The following is a 14,688-nucleotide window of genomic DNA, read 5'->3' on the forward strand; positions in this document are numbered from 1 at the left end:
GAGTGCTGAAGATGCTGCTTTTGAGGGGGCTCTGAGGACCCCTCTGCCTGCCCAGGTCCCTGGCTCGGTTCTGGCAGGAGGCAGCACGTGGCCGTAACACCAGTGCTGCCACGTGGCTGGAACTTGTCCCCTTTTACCTGGGCGGGATGGTCCGTTTCTAATGAATGAACGTAACCAGGCAAAACGAAGTAAATCACTGGAGTGAAGGCGCTTCTGCAGCCGCGCGGGGACGCACGAGTGCAGCATCTGGCCCCTGCAGCGTGCTGAAATGGAAATCCTTTCTGCTGCTGTTGAAGGAGCCCCCCGTGTGCCGCTGCTGTTGGACAGACTGCGCTGACTACGGCAAAGCCTCAGCCGCAAGGTAGTTGTTTTAAAACATGTTGAAAGCTTTGGACTTCACGTTTGCTGCTGCCAAAGCTCCCCCCACACTGTTCCTGGAAAATACTGTGCTTTTCTGAAAGTTGCGGTGTAATTAATCAAGGACAGAGACATTTATTAGTACATGCCCTATATAACTAATAACAACTATAGCCCTCTATGGCTTATTTTTAGCCTCTTGGCAAACATTCAGTTTTCTGGCTTCTGAGAAGCTGGCATTTTATCACATTGCTCTGCAGCATGGATCAGAACCAAATTTCTTATCTCTGCTCCACTTGGGTGTGATAGTTGTTTGATTTTTTATTTTTTATTTTTTTTTTATTCGCTGCCTGCTGGAGTTTCCTGTGAAGGAGGAAGTGGGAGTTGCAGCGGAACGGGGAAATTCTCTGAACATGCTTTTTTAGGCAAGTCTCAGGAATCCACGCTAGGTCAGTTTCTCGAGCATTAGCTGCGTCATGGTGGCCCCACCTTAAGACCTCCAGGCCTGGGTGTTGGCTGAACTCTCAGGGTTCACAGAAGCAGAAATAATCCAAGAGCAATACTAGTAAATAAATAAATAATAATAAATAAACAAACAAAAAAACCCTCCAACTATTTGCTCTGAAATGGCCAAGTGAGCCACAGTTGTTGCAAGCTGAAAGGTGGGCTTGAAATCCTCCTCATTTTACAGGCAGAGCCGTTTCGAGTCCTTGGAGCATAGCCTCCAAAAGCAATGCGTTTTGTGCCCTGATGTTCTAACAGTGTGATGTGTCTGGATATTCTCAAAACACAGAAGCTATACAGGCGCTTCTGCCCCATCTCAGTGCATCTCCCCTGCCCTGGGGCAGAGCTGCTGGGCAAAGGATGCGGTGCAGGAGGAAACGGCGCTGAGTGGGCACGGGCAGCCTGGCACCAGGCACTTGGAGCCTGTCTGTCTTTTCCTCCACGACCTTCTTGGAGATTGGCCGGGCCCAGAGGGCTGTAGGGAGAGGTCTATTGTAGTGGCTTGGCAGAGGCCCCGGCCAGCCCTGCTCACACAGGACAGGACATCTCAGCTGGTATTTGCTAAACAAAAAGCTGCAGTGACTAGCGGAGAGTGACCTTTGGGGAGACCAAAGGGAGCAGGGATGCGGGTGAGGAGGGCTGGATGCTGGCCAGGGCCCAGTGCTGCTTCCAGGCCTCCTGGCAGGAAGGAATTTCTCGCTTCCCTCCTGCCTTTCCCTGCAAACAGCCCGAATATGGGAGCGGGCGTCCCATCTTCCTGCACACAGCTCTCCCCTCCCCACCCGCAGCAAAGCGAGAGCCTCCGAGCCGCCCTGATAAGACAGGCGAAGGGTACAGAAGAGGAAATGCTCTTCCTGTTTTCCTGATAACAGCACTTCTGTATCACAGGGGGAGCACAGGCCCGTCGTCGCCTGTCTTTGTGCGCCAAAAGCAAAGGGACTTTTAACGTGACTCCTGCTCCTTTGTATCCTCCGTGGTGTGGCGCAGGGCAGCCGACGGCAGGGATGTGCTGAGCTGGTTTCCACTGCTCGGTCGCACCCTGCAGCCCTCAGCTGCTCGAGTTTCATTCCTGCTTCGCAGGGGCAGGCACAGCCTTTGCGTGCCACCGTGGGGACAGGACAGCCTCTTCCTCTGCTTGCAGCTGGCACCCGCGCCCCCAGCTCTTCCTCGAAGCAGCAAGAACGGTGCTCTGGATCCATCTGACCCCATCGCACCCAAGGTTGTCTCCGGGCAGTCGCCAATCCCATGTGCCTGGCAAAGACCGAATGGAAACGACAAACTCACAGCTGCGCTTCCCAGGAGCGCTGTTTGCACCTCCGCAGGTTTGGGGCTCTGTCACCTGATGGATTTTGCTTCCATTGATTTGGCCGGTTCCTTTCTCAGCCCACGCAAACCTTTAGCATCTGCAGTGTCCTGCTGCAGAGAGCTCCACAATTAACGCTGGCTGTGCAAAGGTATTTCATAGCTTGTTAGTGTGGAACCTGCCAGGCCAGGGGTGCTCTCTGTTCACCTCTTTATACGACAGAGGCTCCAGGTTTTGCGCTCAGCAGTGGCTTTGAAATGTCCCCTGGCAGACAGACTGCTGTTTTCATTCACAGATGAACTCTATCCACTTCCAATAAATGGGTTCATTCATATAAAAAGGGCCACTCTGCATCATGCAAAAGGTCCTTCTAATCCAAAAATCAGTTTCTGACCCTGCTCAGTGATGCTAAGGAAATGGTGGTATAAAACAATGATGACTCCCTTGCAGTTGCAGTCTGGGGGACAGGATCTGCACCTTTGTGTTTAATAGCGATGAACTTCAGGACTTCACGTCATCGTCCCCTCCCTCCCTGTATATCATATAGAAATGATGCATTCCCAGGAAACCCCTTTGTTGACCTTCCCCGGTACAAAACCTCCCATTTTAGTCCCATCTTTGTTTTGGATCCTTTCACAAACTATTAATTTCTCAGATTCTCCAATTAATGGCCATTAATGCTAGATCGATTCATCCCCCAGCTGCTTGCTATACATTTCAAACAGCTTTGTTATTTCCCAGGTGGGACTTTTCTTGGCAAAAGCTGCATCGATGCTCTTCAGCTGCTGCTTGTCTCTGTGAATGCTGCTCTTCGGGACTCTGAGCAGTTTGCTCAATAAAGGAGTTAGATTTTCTGGTCAGTTATTCCTCATAGTCCTCCCAAAATCTCTTTAAAAAAACCCAGAACCTGCCTCGTAACACCCTCGCTGCCTTCCACCCAGCTGGCAGCCCCAGGCAGTGGGTTTATTTGGGGATTTGTGGCTCAGCAGGTTCCTACCTGAGCCCTTTGCGCTCCTCCAGGAAACCTTGGCCTGGTGAGTTTATTATTGCTTGTGCTGCCAGCTTGCTCAAACCTCTTCCTCTGTTGTTCATTTTGGGCGAGTTCTTTAGTTTTTAGGTTTTTTTTTTTCCTTTTTTTTTTTTTTTTCAATCACAAAGAAGTGTGTAAACAGTTCTGTAGTAACCTTTGGGGTAAATGAGTCACTTAGCTCTTCTGCCACAGGACGCACTCATTTGTTCTTGCCTGCTGCAGTGTTTCCAGATCAGAGGCTGGAGCTGGCGAGCCGCGTTACTCACTGTTTCCTACTCCGCATACCGACGTTCAGCCTGGCCCTGCTCTGACAGTTTGTGTGACTTCATCCCTGACCGACAGATCCCATTCACCTGCGGGATCTTCCCCGCCTGTCATCTGTCCCCAGCCATGGGTTTTAAAGCTTCCGTGAAGCGCCGGTAGCTTGGTTACATTTCTATTTTCTTGGAGCCCTCCCTCACATCTGGGCCCATTTCACAAGAGATTTGAGTCACCCACCGACACTGCCTCTGCTCTTGGGATTTCCACACCCATGTCCTGGTGCTGCTCTGCTGCATCTCGTGGGTTTGGGGAGCCCACGGGGCTGTGGGTGCCCAAACCCACCTCCGGGCAGCGTCCCAAACCCGGGGCTTCACAAAAATATTCTTCAGATGTTGAAAAAAGTAAGGGCCCTTCCGCACAGCTCTTTGGTAGGTGAGCCTTGGTTTCCCATGTTTCAAACTGCAGGGTCAGTGCCCAGCTGGGTTTAATTAGGGTCTGCAGCTTGGAGCTGGGCTGAAGAGAGCGGGCACCAGGACTTTGCCTGAGTCCTGCCCACTCCCCAGCTGGGAAACCAGAGCCTCGTAGGCTGAGTCCACCCCATAGCCAGGGCTGGCAGGGGCAGGAGGGCGGCACAGACCCCGCTGCAGTTTGGGGCACCTTGTCCTTACCCGTGGGATGCGGTGCCTTTTTCACCGAGCATCGCCACCTATGCGGGGTTCATCCCCTCAGGTTCTTCTGCAGCTGCCAGGAGCAGAATAACAGAAATCCCACCGCTTCCAGCTGCCCTGGCAGGAACTCAGCAGAAGGGCAGGAAATCAGGATCCGTAGCATTTCTGTTTTTTCTCTGTTTGCAGCAGGGTGGGGGGCGCAGCGTTCCCTGCCGTGCTGGAGGACTGGGCAGCCTGGAGGGGATGTCGAAACACCCTTTTAGTGGCACCCACCCTGTCATCCCCTGGGCAAAACCCTTTATTCTCCCACAGCCCTTGTGTTTAAGGACAGCTTCAGCAAGCACCTGGAGCAACACCACCGGGCTGACCCTGCTGTCAGGGCCCTTCCAGCCTCCCTGCGCGACGCAGGCTTCGGTCTAAACCCTTGCAGCGGCAGAGGGAGCTCTCATGCTTGTCTTTTAAATCAGAAAAAAAAAAAAAAGAGCAAATAAAGTTTTCTGGAAGAGCTGCTGGAAACGCCTCCTAGGATCGATCCTGCACCCGGAGCAACCTGCCCAGCCTGGCGCATCCCATGCGAGCGGGGCCGTGGGGACGGTGTCACCGCCCTGGGCGTCTCCGCTGGCCGCGGCCGCTGTCCTCCCGCGCCTCGCAGAGGGATGACAAAGAGGAAAACAATAACCGAAGCCACTGCGCCTTCCTCTGGTGCTCCCTCTGCACTCGCTGGGGCCGAGCGGGGATATAACGGGAACATGATTTCACTGCCGTGATGCCACGGGGCGGTGTTGTGCAGCCGCTCGAGCTGGAAAAAGTAAGTAAAAAGCAAAGTTGTTCCCAGCTGGGTGTGTGCGTGGGACCGGCCGGCTGGGCTGTCTCATCCAGCAGGCATCGTGACCTTCCTGCTCCGGGCTTTGGATTTTGTGTGGAAAAACTCCCATTTCAAGAAGTGCTTCATCAGAAGTGATTCAGCCTCGCTTTCCTCCTCCTCCTCTTCCTCCCGGTGCGAGGAGAGTCTCGGTGAGGATTTCGGTTTGGGGCCCTCGCCTGGAGCAGGCGGGGCTCGGCGCTTTCCCCACAGGGAATTTTTGGCTGTGGAGAGGCTTGGTGGCTCCTGCTGGGAGCCTGGGCGCTCCTGTCCCTCCCGAGCAGGTGCCCAGCCCGAAGCACAGGATTTCTGAAACGCACCGCTTTGGTCTGTCCCCAGAAACCAGAAGGGATTTTCCCATCGGTTTTAGTCGGAGCCTCTGTGTTTAGCTTTTGGACACCACAAGGGAAATCATGCCTACAGCTTGAGGCTCCTGTCTTCAGTGCTGTGCAGAGCAGCTCAGTGCTTTCCCTGCCTCCCAAACGATGGCGTTTTGGGGTGACAGGACCCCCCTGGTGCCAGGGGCTGCCAGCTCTTAGCCCCGCACACTGACACTGCACGGCACTTAGCCTGGTCCTGTATAAAGCTGAACAGGTCACCACCGTCGTTTTGTGCTTGCAAACGCCCCTCTCCATCTCTTCAGGCTCTCACGTTCCCCTCTTACTGCCATTTCCCACAGATGAGCCCCCACATCCACCAGGGCCTGGTTTTGCAGCTTTCCCTTATCCCTCCTGCTCCCCGCGTTGGCTCAGCCCCGCTGCCCGGGTGGGCTCTCGGAGAGGCCAAGCACAAACATCCCCAGTGTGATTTTTGGCAGCGTCGGAGCTTCTGGCTTCAGATCTATCACCAGGACTTGTCATTGCGTTTAGCTGCTTTCCCTTATCCTTGCTCCCATAAGACCTCAAAGTGCTCTGACATGATTTTGGGCTACCCACAAAACAGCCCACCTGCTATCCAGGCATCGGATTCCATTTTTTACAAAATGCGGCCCCATTTTGCATGTTGAACCTTGCCATCTGACATCCCCTTCCACGCAGAGCCCTGCAGCAGCCTCATCCTCCACCAACATGCCTCCACCAGCATGCTCAGGTCTTCTCTCCAGGCTTCTAGGTCTGTCTGAGCTGGGGTGAAGCCTTTGACATTCTCCTCCCCAAATCCCAGTGTCCTGGGATCTCCCCATCGTGTCCTAAGCAGCACTGGGGCAGCGGGGCAGCCCCTTCCCTGCTGCGTTAGCTGGGGTGGGAACTGCAGGGACTGGAGCTTGCCCTAATGTCCTGCGAGCACACAGGACAACGCTGGCTAAAGACAAGACAGTAATTTCCTAAATTACTAATGAAAGCAGCTACAGAAAGGCTACCCTGTGCCCAGCTTGTTGGCATTGTGATAACGCTGCTGGCCCCAGAACAACGCACATAAGTACACTGAAAGCAAAAGTGTCTGGTGGCCAAAAAAAGAAAAGGATTCTTTATTACTTGTATAGCAGTGAGGAGGCCGGTTCATGGCATTTTCATCTTTTTACAACATCATTTTGCACCGACAATAGGAATCCAGGCTGTATTTCCCAGGGGATGCTCCCCTGGAAGCGAGTGGTTTCATGGCACGCCAAGGCTCAGGAGGCAGCGGGACCGTTCTCTATAAAGGCGATGATGGCCACAGAGAGCTCAGGTGTGCACCACCTGAATGCCTTCCCCAAATGTGCATCAGCATCAGGCCTGCCCTGATCCCAGCCTGATTGCCCCTGGGGGGGGATATCTGCCCCCAGCCCCGCAGAAGAGCCGAACACGCTGTGCTAGTGAGCCCTTGAAATTAAACACATCTAAATTAAATGCATCTAAAGCATAAAACTCACCTCTCTGAACTATAGATCAATCCCGTGCTCTCTGGTAGGTCACATTTGCATACTCATAATCACCCTCTTGTTGCTTAATCGTTTTATATTAAGTACATCTTAAAATGAGCGTACTCACGTAGAAAAGTCAATTAAAAATGAGAGTCCAAATGACTAAGGGAGGATCTTGCATCTGTGTCCAAGTTGGCAGGCAAATATGGACATTTGTAGGCAGAACAGTCATCCTCCAAATATTTCTGCAAAAAAAAAAGGCCCGGGCAGGGAGCGAGTGATGGGAGCGTGCAGGACCGGGGCTGACCCAGGCGGGCGCTCGGGGCGAGGAGCCTGCTGGTGCTTTGGCTGCAGCTGCCCGTCTCCACCTTGACCCATTCAAATCCAGCTGGGCAAGGGCAGATTTGCTTGCAAATACACATTTCCCTGCTTTCTGGTGGCCCTTTGCCAGCTGAAGCCTTGGGAGAGGAAGAACGTGTGGCAGCCCAGCGCCGCGGCAGGGCTTTGGCTTGAAAAACGCTGTCTGTACTGGGTGGCGTGACTTCGGGCGGCAACCTGGGGGTGTCTCTGCTTCGTGCAGGCTGGGCCTGGCTGGGGAGTGTCCCACGGCTGCCTCGGGTGCTGAGGTTCTGAGGGCAAGCACACGTCCTGGGACTGTGTGCCCGCTTGGGCCTGGGGAGCCAGGCAAAGGTCGTCCCCCAAAACGGGGCTTTGAGATCACCCTCCAGGAGCTCCCGGCGGTGCGCACAGTTGTGGCACTCGATAAAAATCAAGTTATTCATCTCCTTCCGGCATTTGTGGCAACTCTCACACCCGATGCTCATGGACAGACACCCTCAGGCACGCAAGGACACGGGGACAGTGCTGGACACATGAAGCAGATGGCACAGGTGTTGGCACCCAGTGCACCTGGGCACGAGAAAGCAGGTCCCTACGGGGACCCAGCGCCCCCAGCCAGCCACCCACACGCCCCCCACCCCTCCCAACACGGCCTCCTTGGCAGCACGGACATTTTTTGCTGTGCATTTTTGAACCGAAGGCGGGGGCAGGGCTCGGGGCTGTTAGTGCATCCTCAGGGAGGTCCTGCAGCTGCAGAGGATGAGCTCAGCACGCGCTGGGCCGAGCGAGCCACCACCTTTTGGAAGCCCTGGAAGCCAGGACAGAGGTTGCTGCGATTCCCCTCAGGCAGTTTTTCAACTTAAAATGACCTTGCCTCCGTTCCTTGCCTGCTTGGCCTCTGGGTGCTGCCAGGTGAGGGGGGGTTTCATGGCCAAACTCGGTGCAGCTTTCATACATCTGTGATAACGATGCAGAGCAATCTGCCTGCAGGGGGAGGATTCACTCCTCCCATCCCATGCAGTCACTGCAGACCCTGGGTTTGCTTTTCCCACAGGCTCCATCAGGCTTTGATCACCTCCGCTTCTTGCAGCAGCCCGGTGGGACGCTCAATGCCCCCACGGCCAGCCCCTGCCCTGCAGGTCCCTCCCTGCTCCCCTGCTCTTGCCCAGGGCTTCTCGGCTGTGTCATGAGCCCCCTGGGGACCCATCCGTGTGCCAGAGCTGCCCCAAGCTGCTGGGCACCTCGCTTTGGTGACAGCCGTGCTTTGGCTCAGTGGCACCTGAAGGCGCTGAGCATCAGGATCCTGGGCAGGCTGAGCCCCTGCTGGGGAGGGCGGTGGTGTTTTTGTGGTGGTGTCCACCTGCATGGACAAAGGACAGCAATTTTCCTTCACGGAGGAGTTGGGGCAAAGCAGGGCGACATGTACCACAGGTTGCATCCATGTGCTTTGAGACCAAGCCCCTGACCTCAACGTGGGGCCGCCACCCCTGCCTATGCCCTCAGCTGCAGTGTGAAAAGTCTGCCCGTGGTCTCCCGTTGCAGGGGGAGTTGCTGATGATTGAAGATGTCCCGGTTCTGAGCCCAGGCCACAAACACGGGAGGAACCTGCGCCTCGTGTGCTGCAGGGGACACCGCGGCCATGCCCCGTGGCAGCGCCCACCTCCACATGTACCCTGGGGGCCATAGGCGAGCTGCACGGCCCAGGTTCCTCGCAGCCTAAATAAGAATTCGAAGGAAATTCCAGCCCAGACCCCTCCTGGCAAAGCTTCCCTGGCTCGGCTCTTGTGGTTTGATCGCGCAGGACCTCTGACTTGCAGCTGCAAATATCTTGTACTTGCACAAGAGGAAGCAGCCGGGCTGATGTGCATGGGAATTATCCCATGTCCTCAAAGCCCGCTGGGCCTGGACGCCATCTGTGCGACCCTGCCCGAGGTCGGAGGTGAGACATTCCGTTTTTTCTGTGTCATTCGGAACAAAAAGCAAAATATGGGCTGGTGCCTGTGTGTGTCAGGGCGGCTGCGATCTGTTTTCTTTAAACGTGGTTTAGCAATCCCGCAGCGCTTCCAGCATGCAGCCCTGCGAAGGCACAGCTCGGGGATGTGTCACATTCCTGCGAGGAAAGGGAAAAGAAGAGGAGCACAAGTGAAGGGCTGCAGTCTTGCATGAAATTGGGAGCGTGTTTGTAGGACGTGGCAGCTGCAGGAGGGAAATAGCAGCTGTTGCAGCCATCTCAGTGTCTGGGGAGAGCTTAAAATGCAGGACAATGAAAACAAAGTTGTCAAAGTGCTGTTGCAGTAAGACATGCAATTTGTTAGTTCATTACATAAAGGCTTCTGTAAATGAGCGGTATCAGTTGTTACCAGCCGGAGCGATGGGTTTAGATTAACTCATTTAAATTGGAATCGATTAATTGAAATTCACCTTCAGGGTGAAGTCAAGCTCAGCCAACTCAGACCCCTGGGCTGCCCACAGACAGCTCACCCAAAGGACACCCACTTGGGACACCCCAGGAGCACCCAGGCGTGATGCTGCCGCACGTGTCACCGCATCCCCCCCAGCCCTTGTATTAGCCCTTTAGGGTTTAATTTCAGCATCTCCTGCACGTGCCCTGTCCTGACTGTACTCCCTGCCTTGGGCTCTTCTTCTCAGGGGGAAAACCTGGCTGTTTGCGTGGTTCCGCCACGAGGAGGGCCGTGGTGGGCTCGCTGTGCTGGAGGACACCGGAGCCTTTCACCTGGGGCAAGGGCAAACTTTGCCCCAAAGAGATCGGGGACAAGACCTCAAGGTGACCACGGGTGGATAGGAGGCGGTGAGGTACTGCCAGATCATGTGTAACGGAGCTCCTCACCGTGCTGGGGCCACGGGGCCCTGGCTTAGGTTCCCCAAATCTTTCTGGAGACGCTGCTTCTAGGAGGGAGTGCTCAGTCCCAGATTGGCACGTTCTTCCCCCAAACCAAAAAGCCACAGGTGTCAGAGGGGAGGTGGGTTTGGGCCAGCCTCACGCTGGGATGCTTCCTACGGGGAACAAATGAGGCATGCACGGAGGAGGGGAGGAAATCCCCCTTGGAAAGAGAGCTTGGTTACCGCACCTCATGCTGAGCCCAGACAGGAAAACCTGCCCTTGGCTCCCCCTTGCCCTGGTGGGGCAGGAGGTGGTTTTGATGCATCGGGAGAGCTGCTGGGGGCCCATCCAGACACCCGCTCCCCACCCCACCGGGCTGGCTCAGACTTCCCGGAGATGCAGCGATGCGCTTAGCTCGGCGCTGCCTGGGGCGCCGCGACCCCGCCAAGCCCCCCATGGCCACTGCTGTGTCCTGGGATCTGCGGCTCTTCCCCGGCTTCAACCAGTGGTGAGAGGCCTCGTTGCATGGGACAGGGCTGAAAATTCCTCGGCAAAGCCCTCTGAGAGCTTTGGAGTCCTCACTGGTGTGTGTCACGGCACAGCTCGCTCCGGCATCACTTCCAGCCAAAGTGAACGAGGGCTGGCCTGGGCGGGCAGGGGAGGCGCTGGGTGTCTGTCACGGCTCCCTTGCCGTAGCATTTTGCTGTTTGCATTTATGACACTGACCTGTTCTCTGCTGCTCATTCCAGGTTTTCACCCTTTGCTTTTTAACTGCCCGATTAGCAGAATGGGCAGCCACCAGCCTCACCCCGTGTCACGTCCCGCCGTGGCCACCCAGCGCTGCTCTCACCTCGACGCCACGTGTTTGCTGCCTTTGGAGGCTGTCTTTGACCTTTTGGGGAAAAAGGTCAAGGAAGGTGAAAGGTCAAAAGGTGAAGGAAGAGACTGAAGAGTTTTTTTTTTGTCCTCAACATCTGAAAAAAGTGTTTTGTTGTTGTTGTTGTTCATATGTTTGTTTTTCAAAAATTATTTTATTTTATTTTTATTTTTTTCCCCAGCAGCTTTGTTTGTTCTTCTGGCTCTCAGTGGGGTTTGAAGAGACACGGAGAGGATCGGAGAGTTCAGGTGTGCAAGGACGAGTTCAGGTGTCCAGCCCTGGCAACACTTGGAAGATTTTCTTGCCTCGTTTCTTATCCAAAATGCAACAGGGACCTCCATGCAGTCTGAGCTCTCTGCATCCCACGCTGAGGGGCTACTTGGCCTTGGTGCTGTGTTTAAATCCCTCATCTTCCCCTTCCAGCCTCTACACGAGGCCACCTGGCCACCTCCTGCTGGGGCCTGCTGCTCCATGATCCCTCCAGGTGACATCTCCCTCACCCACCTTCCTCCTCGTGCTTCCTGGGACTTTGTGAACACCTGGAGTAGGAGTTGGGGGAGTCTCCCATTGATGTCTGTGATGCTAATTTAAAGCTTTCCATCCTTCTCCATGCCCTGCTCCCCTGCTCCTGCAGTGGGATGTGCTCTTGCAGGTCTCCTGGAGCTCAGGCTCTGCTCTGTGCTGCTCACAGCTTGAAGCATGAGCTCACGGAAAGAGAAAGGCATCGGCTGTGCTGTACGTGGCCCAGAGCGTGCCAGAGGAACGCCAGGAGCCCATGCACAGCTTATTTTTTTGTGAGGCTTTACGTGCTGTGGAGGCAGGCACTCTGCCGAGAGTCACCGCTGCTGAGACAAAGCTCCATCAAAAGCACCAGCTGCTGCTTTGCCCATAAATCCATCCCTGCCTTGGATGAACACGTTGATCCATTTATCTCTGCACAGAGGTGCATAGAGCAGCAGTCTGCCAACACCGCCGGGCACGATGCAACACGGGGATGTTCTTCAAACCATCGCTGGCTCCCCAGACGGAAGGGCCGGGTGCCGTTGCCCAGCTCCGTGTTGCAGCATCTCCTCCTATCCCAGTAAGGAGAGGGCTCCCGGGATTCACAGTGTGCTGCAGTGCCTCCGGCCCACGCAGTGTCTCGTGTCTGCTTTAGCACTGGCCGGGCAGCAGCCGTGGAAGCCGGGGCTGCTGAGAGGCTCCATACAGCCACACCAGGCTCGGCGCTGCTCTGCTGGTGGCTGGCATGCAGGGCAGGACTTCTGCAGCCACACTTGTAATGGCTGTCGATGCTTTTGCATGGAAAGGTGTTGCTGCCCTGCGCCTCCTTTGCACGAGCCGGGCTACCAGTGCGTACTGGTGGAGATGTGGAGGGTTTCCAGGCCCCCGTGGAGAACCTGGATCCTCCTCCCAAGTCCTCCACTTGCAGCCTGGAGTGCAGACGTGGCTGCTGGCGCCTTCCCCTCCCTCGGAAAGAAGTTGCCATCACACCATGGAAACCAAAGCCAGGGGTAGGAAGAGCTTTGCTGGAGCCGGGCAGGCAGATCAGGAGAGCACAGCGCCGAGGCTGGGAACGGCACGGGAAGGATGTGCCCGACTTCAAGCCCTGCCCAGGGGATGAGCCACAGCACGCCGAGGGCTGCCATCGGCTCTGACAGGGAGGATTTGTCACAGCTCAAGGGATGGAAATGCTTTGTCGCTGTATGGAAGCAGCTGGAGGGGTCGGGGGCAACAACTGCTGGGTCCAAGGCAGAGGTGCAGGCACTCGGGGAGAGCTGCTCCTTCCTGCAGCCGCCTGCTCCCAACAAATCAAAGCAGACACCCAAGACCGTTGCCATTACTTTATTACCCTCGTTATTTTCTTATATTCTTGGATGCCAAAGGCACACATTTAGACAAGAGACCTTGCATTCCTCTGGACCTGGCAGTGCCACCAGCCTTTAATCACAGCTTCAGCATCGACCCTTTTGCAGGAAGTAGTCTGCCTCAGCTCCCTGCCTCAGTCTCCCCCAACACCAGACCTTGTACAACTGTTCCCACCAGGACAGTGCTGAGCTGCCCTCACTACCAAAGCGCTTTCCCTCCGGTAGGTCCATCTGGACCACAGCAGCATCTCACCACGCTCCTTTTCCTTGCCTGGTGACACCTCCCCAACACGATGTGAGCACCATGAGGCGAGCAGGCAGCTGCAGAGCGGGTCCAGCCCACGCGAGGTGCGACCACCTCACCTCTGCAGGCGCTGTCTCACTGGATCCCTCTTGCCATGCACACACCGAGCTTCCCTTATTAAAAGCAACATACGCTGTAAATGCATGACGCATCCCACATCTTGGGGAAAAAAAGGGCTTTGCTGTAAGTGACCCGGCGGGGTGGCAGCGGATCTGTGTCACGCCAGCCCCACACATCCCCGTGAGTGGCTCAGGCTTCCTGCCGTGCTGGCAGCTCCAGGCTGTGCCTTTGTCCCCGCGCTTCTTTTCTCGGACCTGGAGTGCCTGTCCCCAGGGCAGGGGGCGGCGAGGAAGCGATTATTCACATCCAGGAACATCTGAACCAGGGAAAGCTCCTGGACGCCTCGCTGGGGACTGATGTCAACGTCTCCTTGGTACCATGATTTTGGCAGCCAAGGGGTCTGGGAGCGGGGCTTGTGCATCACAGCTTTCTGAGGCAGAATGACATCGCCCCCAGCTCCGAGCCCTGCTCCTGCCCCCAGCCCTCCTCTTCTGTCCCCTCTCCTCCAAGCCCAGGGCTGGGACGCGGCTGGGCCGGGACACCAGAAGTGACCTCAGCGCTGAAACTTGTGGCTGTGCAGGGAGGGCTCTGCCTTCTCCGCGTGTTCTCTGAACTCCTCTTTATTTATGATGCTCTGGGAAAACAGTTACCGGCAGCCACAAAGAAGCCGCGCGAGCGCCCGCCTTTCCTGCTGCTGGCCGGGAAGCGCGGCAGAGGCGCCGGGACACGCCCGGGGATGGGGACGGGGATGGGGACATGGGGATGGGGATATGGAGATGGGGATGGTTCTCTCTCCTTTGCACATCACTGCTCATCCCATCAGAAGGGACACGCTGGGCAGACAACCAGCCCAGATCCCCACTCCCGGGGTTGTTTTGGGATGAATTGCTGGCCTTGGCTGAATTTGGTGTTTTCTGCCTCCTGTCTTTCCCAGCGCATCCTCCCTGCTTCGCCCTCCCCGCCTCGGTGCCTGCCGCCTCCCAGCCCTTCGGCAGCTCCCACCCACTGCCCCCGCCCCGGGCGTTCCCCTCTGCTGCCTGGGGAATTGCCAAACCCAGCCCCTAAATGGGACGAGGGGGCAGGGGAGGAACACATGCCATCCCCCCTTCCCCTGCCACCAAGCCTGCATCATAGCTTGGGGACACCGAGGGTCACGTGTGGCTTCCTCTGGGTGAGGGTGGCAGGGAAGTGGGCACCTGGGTGCGTGTGGGTGCAGGACGGGTGCCGGCACCCCAAGGAGAGCTGGGCTGGAGCGGGGCTTTGCCCAGCCTGCTGCACGGTGCAGGCTCTTGTGGCACGAGATGCACCGTGACACACTTCCCAAACTCGCCTGCTTCTTGCCAGATGTATTACTCAATCCAGACACGCTGTGGGCGTCCAGATCCCTTCCCTGTGAGCAGTCGGGTGATGAGCATCACAGCAGGCTTCCCTCAGGGAGTGCTCAGCCACCTGCTGCAGGTGCAAACCCACACGAGCAGCTCTGTGTTACAGCTATCACACGTCTCTTTTACCTGCCTGGCCTCAAGGCATGCGCCCTTAGGGATGCACAGCAGCTGGAGGCTCAGAGCACATGGAT

At 56.1% G+C, this 14,688-nt stretch overlaps 1 protein-coding gene across 5 annotated transcripts; it reads left to right on the top strand.

The window, feature by feature from the left end:
* Window positions 1-4,637: 4,637 nt before the first annotated feature.
* Window positions 4,638-13,186, top strand: LOC121056952. Of its 5 annotated transcripts, XR_005813570.1 has the most exons (5): window positions 4,638-4,931; window positions 8,707-9,103; window positions 9,814-9,973; window positions 10,756-10,938; window positions 11,068-13,186. XR_005813570.1 is itself a non-coding variant. In XM_040530528.1 (4 exons), exons 1-4 carry the CDS (start codon window positions 4,890-4,892, stop codon window positions 11,356-11,358), a joined length of 684 nt encoding a protein of 227 aa, XP_040386462.1. In that variant the 5' UTR covers window positions 4,638-4,889; the 3' UTR covers window positions 11,359-13,186. The 5 variants fall into 5 exon arrangements, 1 of the variants encoding a protein (XP_040386462.1); XR_005813568.1 differs by lacking the exon at window positions 8,707-9,103; XR_005813569.1 differs by lacking the exon at window positions 8,707-9,103 and having other exon boundaries at window positions 9,814-9,959.
* Window positions 13,187-14,688: the final 1,502 nt, after the last annotated feature.

Source organism: Cygnus olor, chromosome 18 (genome assembly GCF_009769625.2).
Source record: "Cygnus olor isolate bCygOlo1 chromosome 18, bCygOlo1.pri.v2, whole genome shotgun sequence".
Taxonomy (NCBI): domain Eukaryota; kingdom Metazoa; phylum Chordata; class Aves; order Anseriformes; family Anatidae; genus Cygnus; species Cygnus olor.